This window comes from Sinocyclocheilus grahami, unplaced genomic scaffold (assembly GCF_001515645.1).
Source record: "Sinocyclocheilus grahami isolate Dianchi unplaced genomic scaffold, SAMN03320097.WGS_v1.1 scaffold793.1, whole genome shotgun sequence".
In the NCBI taxonomy this organism is placed as follows: Eukaryota; Metazoa; Chordata; class Actinopteri; order Cypriniformes; family Cyprinidae; genus Sinocyclocheilus; species Sinocyclocheilus grahami.
The window spans coordinates 71,764-83,939 of record NW_015505972.1 but is presented as its reverse complement, the minus strand read 5'-3'; the positions used below and the strand labels follow the sequence as shown (position 1 = coordinate 83,939).

At 39.2% G+C, this 12,176-nt stretch overlaps 1 protein-coding gene across 1 annotated transcript in view; it reads right to left on the bottom strand.

The window, feature by feature from the left end:
* LOC107561807 (ephrin type-A receptor 4) overlaps positions 1-5,974 on the bottom strand; it is a 38,975-nt gene extending 33,001 nt beyond the window's left edge. Inside the window, exons 1-3 of the mRNA XM_016246300.1 lie at positions 5,867-5,974; positions 4,830-4,897; positions 1,788-2,451 (exon numbers count right to left, since the gene is read on the bottom strand). Of these exons, the coding sequence (XP_016101786.1) occupies positions 1,788-2,451; positions 4,830-4,897; positions 5,867-5,966 (832 nt within the window). The 5' untranslated portion in view covers positions 5,967-5,974. The remainder of the gene's footprint in view (positions 1-1,787; positions 2,452-4,829; positions 4,898-5,866) is intronic.
* Positions 5,975-12,176: the final 6,202 nt, after the last annotated feature.

The window sequence follows — 12,176 nt, the reverse complement described above, 5'->3', positions numbered from 1 at the left end:
CCCCTCCTTTCTCACTCTTTCTCTTTCCTTCTCTGAATCACCCCTCCTCTTTCTGTTCTCTCTCTCTCTTGTATGGTGTTTGAATGTCTCTTACGCAATATTCAAGGTAAAGGAAGTCTATTCCTTATATGGATATGTTTTTCTGTATATGTGGCAATTTTATACAAAACACATGTTCTTGGGAAAAACATCCTGTATGGGTATGTCACCCTATCCTCATTGGTTAAGAGGGTAAAAACTCCCCTCGACATGCCTATATAAGATCTGTATTTCTGTGAATAAATTGAAGTATTGAGAATACATGGACTGTGTGTTTTCTTACTTCCCGGCCGTATTTATACACTTGGAGAGACTGAGAAAATTTCACGGTGGTAAAGAGAATATCGAGGGACCAAATTGTTATTTTTATTAACAATCAGATTTTGGGACTTGAAGGGTTTTTTAATTGATGTGTGAGATGGGAAATGAAACCTGAAAACTTTTGCCTATGCCAAACAACAGAAATATTAAAAATGCCCTCTTCCAAAAATCTCAGAGTAATGAAATCATCATTGCAAGCCCTGAAGTGATTTAAGTAAAATGTTCCATCAAATGTCTGTGTGGAAACACCATTCTGCTCTCGGTAAATTACAGCCTCTTTCCTTTATTTAAACATATCTGAACGTCAAAAGAGAGCAGAGGGAGAGAGAGAGAAAGCTAAGAAGCGAGTGGGGAACCTGGCCGCTGCCAGCGAGTTCTGCAAATAAAAGAGTGCCCGAGAAAAATGGCCAGATCTCTGAGAATGGCTTTTCCCAGTGTACCCCATTCAGCCACCCACACAAGCACATCCACTGAGAGAGATCGCCCACGGTGAATGCTGACTACCCCCCTTGAGCCCGCTGGAACCCTAAATTACAGCCCGTATTTGTCATGCAATTAGCCAGCTGAGATAGCGCTCATAAATAAAGGCTGTTAGACTGGCCAGTCGGCCGTTTATCACCCTGCTCAAGCGATGACCCTCTTCTGGACCAGACAGAAAAGAAAGAAAAGGCGTGCTAAAACTGCCTACATGTCCTCTGGCTCTTCCTTTTTGCCTGCACTGACCTCAGCATTACCCCAAACAGTATATCACAGCTTTTTCCATGCCGTATGGCCTGATTACGGACACTGGGAATCAAAGCCAGGATGGAGAAAGAGAAATGCCCCTCTGGTGACAGAAGCAATCTATCTGATCCTCTCCTTTTCTTCTTTTATCTTTCCTGCTCTTTCAGTGTTTTGCCAATCACGTCTATACCCTTTAATGTGAACTGAAAACCATCGCACATGCTCTTGAGAGATAGCAAAGGAGAACGAGAGCGAAAAGGGTACGAGAGCCTTGGCCCATGATCTAATTAAGCGGATTCTGCTCATAAACCACACGGCTGTTGCTCCAACAAAATAATTAGTGCCAACGTTGCTCATGCACAAATCCACAGGGAGGTGTTTTGATATCAAACAGGGCAATTCATAATCATAACCAGACCTCTCGAATGGCAACACTAGCTTGATCCACAGTGATCTGCCGAGTATCCAGCTGTCTACATTTGAATAAACTCTGACATCCCTGAGGGGGGAAAAGTGTATACAGGTCAGCTTCTCTTATAATGATCTCATGTTAAATTATAGAATATATCGCTGCTGAGAGATCAGGGTATTTATTTATTTATTTTACTTTTCATGTGGGAGGTGCATAAATCTCGACTCATAAAAGAACCTGGTTAAATGCTCTGGTGGAAAAAATGGAGTGAGGGCGTTATCTGAGCTCTTACCTTGGCATGTTCCTCCGTGTTCCTCATAGCCAGGGTTACACAAACAGTTTCCAATAGGCACCAGCCATTCTCCATCTGCGCCGCAGTACATTTTAGGGACCTCACGTTCCTCTGAATTGTCCACACAGGATCCACGTACCTCCACTAGCGATGAGGTGTCCGCCCCGGTGGTTGTGTCTGGAAACTGGGCCAGGTTGCGTACAGTGAGGGGGCATTTCTTATAGAGGATCCGTACGGATACCAGAGCGATGCAGGCTCCAACATCCTGGAATGCCAGGTAGAAGCCCTTCCGTGTCAAAATTCCCACATCACGAACTTCCGTGTTCAGCTTCATGATACGGTCTCCTATGTCCACCTGCGTGAAGCTCTCGTCGGCCGCGATGGTGTCGATTTTGGTGAACTGGTTCTCTCGAATGTACCGCTCTTTGTCATTGTTGGACTCGTAGTAGTAGAGGTTAAAGGTCTCCTTGCAGGTTCCCATGACTCCTGGCAAGCTGTTGCAGTCACGCAGAGTGAATTTGATCTCGATGTAGACGCGCTGAGCTCCACCATGGGGGATCCAGTCCGTTCGGAGCCAGTTGTTCTGGTTGGGTTCCATTACGTTGCATACCTGGTACGTCCTGATTGGCGTATTCTTCTCATCCATGATGCTCACTTCTTCCCACTGTGAGAGAGACAGAGTTAAAGACAGAGAGGTAAGTAGGCCTAGTGAAATTCTACTGGGGAGACTTTTGTCAAAGCAGGTGCACACAATTCCAGTCCTGATGCTGGAGATGTTCCACAAACTAACAGCTGCAATGATTTCATTGATTACGATATGCTAATGAGAATTTAATCACACATCTGTCAGATTCTGTGCACTTATGTGCATGTGCTGCTCCAAAAATTAAAGAGACAGTTCACCCCTAAAAATAAAAAGTCTGTCATCATTTACTCTCCTTAAACCCTTTTGACTGCCTTTCTTCTGCAGCACACAAAACAAGATATTCTTAAGTATGTTTCAATTGCATTTTTAAAATATATTTTTGTGTTCCACAGAAGAAAAAAGTTATACAGGTTTAGAAAGGACATGAAGGTGAGTAAATTATGACATAATTTTAATTTTTAGGTGAACAATCCCTTTTGGACAAGCAGTTTTAATGATCAGTCTTTACACTGTTTTTGAAAACAAACTCTTTGGCCATTAAAAAAATCATCATAATCGGGATAATATGATTCTTCAAAGCATTGTTAAGATCAATTTCTGCACATCAGAATAGCAAGTAATGTTTAAGCCTTCTAAATGTTTTGGGAGGTAGTTGTGGCAACATGTAAAATTAAATTGAAACTAAGGCCAAAATATGGTTCAGTAATAATACAGCATTACAAACACCCTAGCACATATACCAAACAAATGCAGTGACCAGCAACATTTACAAGAACACCCTGACTTCCTGGTCACCATTAATCCCATATTAGGCCATTGTAATACTATGGGGCCTAGAGTTTGACGCTTCCTGCTGGTGAGAGTTTCAAATGAGACGTTCGCAGTGAAGAAGAGTTTTGAAAAGACCTGTCACAATATATGACGCAGTCTTTTCTTCTTGCTATTTCACTCTTTGTAAGTCGTAAGTGTAGAAATCCCAGCTGTCACACCGATAAAGCTGTACATTTGGCCCATTTGCGTGAGGGAGGGGGGCTCTGTTGGCACCCTGTCAATCAAATGGGTTGTTGAGATAAAGCAGCAGAGGGTGGGGGAGCACATTTCTTCAAATTCCAAGTTCACCATTAAACCTGAAACCAACCAAAGTAGTACGTAGAGAACAACGTTTCGGTCCCATGACCTTCATCAGGTATACAAAAATATATCATATGTGTCATTGCAGTGATTGGTCACTTGTTGTTTTTAAATGATGTTGTGCATTAACAATTTTGGTATGCCTGATGAAGGTCATGGGACCGAAACGTAAATATATATGTGCAAGTATCGATAGTGTGCGGGACTGTTGATTTTTTTTGTATTTGGCCTTGGTTTGGTATGTTTTCCTACGCACCTATCTATTACCTTCAGGTGTGCGAGGTTAATTGTTAATAGACAAATATTTTTAATAATGTTGGTTACAACATCCATTTTTTCACCTAATTCATAATATAATTAATCACAATAACAGTAACAATAATAGTGACTAAATACAAGGTGCTTGTGCTACTTTAACACATTTAATTGATATAATTGCATAATAATTATAATCAAGTATGAATATTAGTGTTAAGTGTGGTTAAAAAATAAAACAAAACTTTTTTTATATAAATCATATAATGTGTGTATAATTAACTTGAGGTAAATAGCACTTGTTCTTTCCAAAGGAAACAAATGCCTATATATATATATATATATATATATATAATAAATTCTTAGCACTTAACACTTAAATTCTTAAACATTAGCACATAGCCTTTTTTCATCAGCCTATTTGTACTCATTTTAGCCAGCCAAAAACGACAAGTCTCATTGTTGTATATGCAAAGTACAGTACACGGAGCACAAGACAATTCTCGAATTTTAAGATGCCAACTCTATGATGTAAAGAAAGGAATATAATTATGAAGCATACCATTTCTAAATGAATTATCCTGAGCACAAGCACTTAAACTCAAGTCGTTTCTCAGTCTGTATGAAACATCAGATTATAAGAACAAAGCCATTTCATCTGTCAGGGTTTATAATTATGGATGTTTGTATAGGTCTCATTAGTCTTCTGTGCTTCATCTATGCACTAATGCAAAAAATACAGATTGCATACAGTGTGATGCCTCTTAAGCCGTTTTCCTTTTTTTTAGTGGGGCTTTAGCACAACATGAGGCCTTGGTTAGATCCTGTACCTTCTTAGTGTGAAACAGCAATTCTGCTGTGCTCAGAAAAGGTTCTTTAATTCTCTAGTCTGCTTTTTCATGTGCAAATATAATTTTCAAGACAATAAACATCTTCAAGAGTTGCCGATAGAGATTTTTCCACACAAATACAAATGTAAAAGCAACATTGTCTATCCTCTGTAAACTCACCCCTCCTTCCGTCGGACTCGCAACCCATTTCAATTCTCCTTGCACAGTTCTCGAGTCCAGCAGCGTCACTGCCGAAAGACAAAATGCTGTGAGTTACTGAAGATGGATCATCAACCTCCTTATGACTAGATCAAACTACCTCTTAAGTCACAACTTGTTTTGTTTCTACGCTTTTGTTCCCAACTGCACAAAGTTATTACACTCTCCATTTCCTTGATGTAAACTGATTTAGGCTTATAAGGCTATTTATTGGATATGGTTCAATAATACAAGTGAATATTTGGCCAAAATATGTATTTTATAAAATTTGATTGCAGCATGATTATGTACTGCTTTAATCAGTATTCTAAGTTGGCTATTGTCCAAGCAAAATTAGGTCCTCTGAGAGAGGAAAATAATCAGTGGAATGACACACGTACATTTATAAATATATATGAAATTTGAGATTTAATTCCACAACAAAGCTATAATATATTTATTAAAATTAAAAGCGTGCAGTGAAATGCGACATTTACTATAAGTATACATTATACTGCAATGCTTGTATCTGTCTCGTGCGCGTCTCTGAATTTCGTGCATATTTCGCTAGTGAAAACACTCCAAGGAAATAATAAAGTCGTGAACTACTTATATTTTCCTTTCTGGTCATCCACGCGCATTTCATGAAATATTAATCAATAAATAAAGATATGTGCAAAAAAATAGGTTCCAGTAAAATTAAAAATCGGTTGAACCAGAGTGTTTATTCCCAATAGAGTCCGAGTTTAACTTCGTTTGATGAAAAAACGCTCAGTCTTCCATTAGACCTGCGGATTTGGGAGCCACAGACACTTGGAGATCCCCAAAGGGACTTTCGGAGAAAAATGTTATAATTCCTTTTCGCTGACGGCATAAAGTCTCAAAATAATAATAATAATAATAAAAAAACAGATGGCAGTCATACACTGTGCCACTCTACCATCCCATGTCGTAACCCAAACAACAACAAAAAAATAACTCTTGTAGCCTTAGAGGTTTTCCCTTGGTTTGGTCCTTACCTTCATTAGGAGGGTAGACCCGTGCGGTTAATGCGAAAGTCGGTATCCAGATTATTAGCGCAAAAGTCACTGTGAACACAAGTGCAGCCATTGGTGTCATTTCGTGTGCGTCTCCGCTCCGCGCACGGACCGAAGTTGCGTCTGTCCCGGTGGAATTAGCGTTTGAGAGTGATGCACAGAGCGAGGGGCGGATCTTTACTGACTGACGTGCCTGTCACAGCGAGACACCATTCGGGTAAATAGGCAGCCCATTTTTCAGGTAGCCTATATGATAAATGAAGAATTGTATAAGTATAAAAAAGTCTTTATTCTTTCAATCTTTTGCATATCATAAAAACCGCGTGTGAGAGAGATAGAGTGCGCGTCTGAAAGAGAATGCGCTAAAGAGAAATAGGCTAGAGAGCGGCTGTTGTTAAAATGCTACTTTTACATACAGAACATGGTCCATGATGTATTGGAAATACCCTGATCATAATTATTATAGCTGTATAGCCTACGTCATACATAAGTCTGTATGGAGCGTGCAACTCATTAAAGTTAAGCTAAACAGTCATATAGTGGGAAGAGCTAGTGCGCCGTCTAGTGTTTGCAATTTATCTCCTATCTACAACACTCAATCAAAAGGCAAGTTTCTAAACTTGGATAAATAAGCTTAGCCTACTTCTATTACATTACTAACAGACAATTTATTCAGGGGAAACGGACTAGGCTACTCCAATAATTATTATTCAAACATTAATCATAAAATATAAGAGAATGGGGAAAAAACGTAAATCTGACCACTCTCAGTTTGCATCCAGATTTAAACTGCAGTGCTTAGTGCTACAGTTTCAGTAGAGATAAAAGTCATTTGTGCAAATCGGTTCTTTCAAACAGTTTCAATAGGGTTTTAATTAAAAAGATTCAGCAGTTATTTTACGTGTTGGCACAATGGCGTCATTGATATACTGGCGTAGCACATTACATAAGTTCAAATAAACACATATTGCCGAAAGAGAACCGCTTGGGCCGACTGACTTAGATTCGTGAAGGAATTGTTCAGACTGGTTTTGTGAACCGGATCACTCAATTTTAAAAGAAGGATTCATTCGCAAATCGGTCGTCGCTATTCAGTATGTGTTGCTGCAAAGCCTAAAAGTTATTAAATGTTAGGGTGAGACCCTTTATGCCTTTATCAACTGGACGCCTACTCTCCTGCCCCTGTCAATCAATCGTTTCACGACGCCCACAACCAGGTTGCGCACCTTTAATTAAAAAGATTCAGGAGTTATTTTACGTGTTGGCACAATGGCGTCATTGATATACTGGCGTAGCACATTACATAAGTTCAAATAAACACATATTGCCGAAAGAGAACCGCTTGGGCCGACTGACTTAGATTCGTGAAGGAATTGTTCAGACTGGTTTTGTGAACCGGATCACTCAATTTTAAAAGAAGGATTCATTCGCAAATCGGTCGTCGCTATTCAGTATGTGTTGCTGCAAAGCCTAAAAGTTATTAAATGTTAGGGTGAGACCCTTTATGCCTTTATCAACTGGACGCCTACTCTCCTGCCCCTGTCAATCAATCGTTTCACGACGCCCACAACCAGGTTGCGCACCAAACGCGTCTTTTCCATCGTTGGATTCCATCAATAGCAGCAGATGCGCCGATTTCGCTTCACGCTTTCCACTGACTTACTGCATGCGCCCACCTGATGAGCCAATCCACATGCTGTAACGGGGAGCGGGGCTCGCTGTGTGCTGATAACTTTGACAACTGGGTGTTTGCATATCGATGGTCTGCGAGGGAGAGTAACTGACTTAAGTTATTGGGTACCGCCTTCGAGGCTGATGGATCTGTAAGAGACAAGGCATGTTTATACTTGAACATTAACAGTTGTAGCAGCACTTCATTGTTGTGTCACTAAAGATAAATGTTGATGGCTGCAATAAAGCTAGATAGAGTGTTTTGCTTAAATAAAAATAACCCTTGCATGATATATCCACAATGACTTACAAAATGTGGAAAAAACAGGCACACTTTGGCGTCACATGACTTTCTTAAAGCATTAAAGACAAATTCCATGTATTTTTCTCATTATACCTTACATATCGGTTTGATTGATATTATTATATAGCTTAACATTAACCTCAAAACCTCAATTTAAGCTACATTTACAGCCCACTTGACCATTCTGGTGTAGGTTTTATTTAACAATTTGGTCAGTTTATTTTTATTTCATGTTTATTGTATGAATTTGAGATTGATTGCTTTTTAGTCTCTGATAGAAGGTGAGAGCTTACTAAATGTTTCTAAAACAAAATTCACATGTTAATGATCAATATTTTCTGAAGGAACCTCCTTCACTTAACATTTGTTGAGAAAAAAGTAAACGTTTCAGTTTCACGCCACATTTTGTACCCTTATCATAGAAAGTGCCAGATGGTAAAAAATGGTGTAATCAAGTGCTCACAGTAAAGAAGGTGTCTTCAGCTGTTGGTTTAAAGTTGGTCTCAGTGGATTGGATGAAGACTTGAAACATGTTCCGCCGCCTTCTCAGACTTTAACATTCAAGATCCGTCTGACCACAGCTAGCGTTTCCTGTTTATGTATAGGCCAGAGAAGCTAAGTTTTTGTTCTTTTCCATATACATTTGGGGCCTCTCTGGGATCTCTCGTTTTTAATAGCATTAGGCTGAGGAGCAGGTGACGTTCATGACTTTGTCTCTAGGGCCATGATCGAAACGCTTTGTGGCGACGCCGTTGCTCCGGCGAAACCATCTCGGCCAGCATAATGAAGTCGGGAGGAGCATCTGGCATTCTGAGATGGGCGCCCAACATCGATTGTCACTCAGTTTGACGAAGAGAATGGCGTTTTATTTTCTCGATCTGCACGAAAGACTGCGCAATCATAAAGGTGCAATTAGCCGAGGAGGAGGCGGTTCACTTTTAGCAGTCTCGGCCAATCGCTTCTGCTCATATCGGTGAAGGCCTATTGATCGCGTTATGGCCGGTGGGCGGGGAGTCGCCACAGGCAGGGGTGTGTTTGTGCGAGGCTTTGCTCTGGGTCGTTGTGTTTGGTCATTTGTGTCACAGTTTTTTTGATTGATTACCGTCAGATCATTTTCCATTCTCTTTCTGGATTCTCGGGTCTCCTGACTGAATTCCCTGAACGGCGCCCCCACACTAGGTTTTGTTCTCCGAGCCCCAGATGGCATCTGCCCACACATCTGTATTGTGCAACGCTAACACAGGCCTCCAGACAGAGTGCACCGGGAACCCCAAGGGACACTGTGCAGTCTGTAATTGCCAACTTCGAGCAAGACGACGCTCTTCTACTTTCTGTACGCCCCTTGTTCTGGCCTCTCTCAGAACCTTCCAAACAACATACACTCATATCCGATGGAACTCCGCTCTAATGCGTACATCCTGTGCACATGCAAACATTGAACATGTGATGGACTGGTTAAAATGTAGTAGAGGCAGGCCAAATTAAAAGGATGGCCTCAGCAGTCTGAAGAAGCATGTGGGTGTTTGTGATTGAGAAACAAAGGAACTGAAGGAGAGCTTTGGGCTGTTCAGTTTTTTTCTGTATTCTGTTTAAAACTTTAAAATACAGCACAGGTGGTTATTTCACCCTCAGCTCGATTGAGATGTGACCGAGTCCAATAAAATAGGAGATTGATTGGTTTTCCATCTTCAATAAAGATGTACGCTTACTAGATGTTTCTATAGCTTTTCAGAGGAACCAAATGAGGAGAGAAGTTTCTTTGTTGGAACGTGCCTGTCTTTCAGCAAATCCAAAAAGACCTTGCTGAGGTTTTTGCATAAAATCGTCTTTCTTTGGTTAAAATGTAGTAGAGGCAGGCCAAATTAAAAGGATGGCCTCAGCAGTCTGAAGAAGCATGTGGGTGTTTGTGATTGAGAAACAAAGGAACTGAAGGAGAGCTTTGGGCTGTTCAGTTTTTTTTCTGTATTCTGTTTAAAACTTTAAAATACAGCACAGGTGGTTATTTCACCCTCAGCTCGATTGAGATGTGACCGAGTCCAATAAAATAGGAGATTGATTGGTTTTCCATCTTCAATAAAGATGTACGCTTACTAGATGTTTCTATAGCTTTTCAGAGGAACCAAATGAGGAGAGAAGTTTCTTTGTTAGAACGTGCCTGTCTTTCAGTAAATACAAAAAGACCTTGCAGATGTTTTTGCATAAAATCCTCTCTCTCATGGTCTCCCTTTCTCTGTCTATATACATGATTTTCCCAAAGACCTTTTTGTTGGAGATAGAGTCCTGTTCCTCATCGAATGGTGAATGGATTCCAGACTCTGCAAATCAAACACAAAGCTATCAGCCCTGCTCTGTGTTCTCAAGCGCTCATCCCCGGGTAGAGGAGAAATCAATGGATAGCATAAGAGCTCCTAATCATCGGCAGCGGAGAGTCCCTGATGTTTTCCCAACTACAGCATCAGATACCCAACAATCAATGTATCAGACACTCGAATAGACTTTGGACAGTTTTTATGTAAATGTTACTTGCACAGTAAATGACATGTAGAGTCTCTACTGCTATTTGTTGAATTTGATTAGAAGAGCATGTCCCACATATCCACTTAATTTCCCTGGGTTCACAGTAGTGGTCGATATCAGTATCTAGAAAGCAGAAGCAGAAATGTATTCTGTCATCACTTACTCACCTTCATGTTGTCCCAAACCTGTATGAATTTCTTTTCTCTGATGAGCACAAAAGAAGATATTTTGAAGAATGTTAACAGTTGACCATAGCCATTAACTTACATAGTATTTTTCCCCCTCTATACTATGGAGATCAGTGACTACCAGCAATGGTTTGGTTACCAACATTATTTAAAATATCTTCTTCTGTGCTCAACAGAAGAAAGAAACTTACACAGGTTTGGATCAACTTGAGGGTTAGTAAATTATGGCACAATTTACATTTTTCAGTGCATTACCCCTTTAACAGCTAATGCATACTACGCAATTAAATGTTCTTCCACCCTTGTCAAAAGTTAATTAAATCTAATTAAATATATAAACTAAATACACATTTCTACAGCATTTCTACAGCATCTATCTACCCATCCACTATCCTTCAATGTATCTCCCTCAAAACGTTTTTAAAAAGTCTGTCAAGCCAAAATTCAAAGTTGACAAACTGCTTTTTAGTTACAAAAAAAAATTATAATAATTTGAACTCGTTTTAATGATATTTCCTTATATAAAATTTCAAATTGCAATTCTTTATCTACCTTAATTCAAATTTAGGATTTTAATTTGAATTGAAATTATGAATCTTAATTAAATTTTGACTTGTCCAAAATCCTGCAATGCATACATAATACATTTCAATCATAGCAAATTAGATATACACAAACTTGATAAAATGAATAAAAAATATGCTGTTTAAAACTTATTGTATACAGTAAAATTTCAAATTGCAATTCTTTATCTACCTTAATTCAAATTTAGGATTTTAATTTGAATTGAAATTATGAATCTTAATTAAATTTTGACTTGTCCAAAATCCTGCAATGCATACATAATACATTTCAATCATAGCAAATTAGATATACACAAACTTGATAAAATGAATAAAAAATATGCTGTTTAAAACTTATTGTATACAGTATATACTCAAAATTCACAAACAGTCTAATAAAATGAACAAATTGTTTCATTAATTAATAAAGAAATAAAGAATGAATGCATACATACATAAAGTGAATAAATAAACTGATTAATAAAGAAACGTAAAAAAAAAAAATTAAAACAAAATTGTTTACTATCTATTGACAAAGCTGTCAACAGTATAACTGATAATCAACCAAGGAAATGTGTCTCACACATTTAATCTCAAAATGACCAGATTTAACCCAATCTATCACTAATTCAAGAGTCATAGAGTTTTCAAACCCCATAGGTGCAAACATACTACAGAAATCACCAATCCTGAAGTGTGACCACCTTTAAAACGAAGGAAACAGTTGCACACTGTGGCTCTTTATTTTTCCCAGACCTCCATTGGCAAACATCCCACAGTGGTGCGGACTCAGTGCCACACGGCCTCAAGGTTTGCTGTTGCATGGTTTCTATTTGCTAATTCTTTTTCTCTTAAGAGTTTTAAATAACAGCCTAGTGCCAGCCACAACCCCGCAGCAGTAAAGCAGGCTTCAGATGTGGCGGAGTGGCTGTTTGGTGAAGACGGATAGACTGTGTAATGGTGCAGGGTGTCCTACAGCATTTCAAAAATAAGTAGAGTCATTAGAATGGTGAAGGCATCACTGTCGGTCCCATCGCACCAGGCAGCTG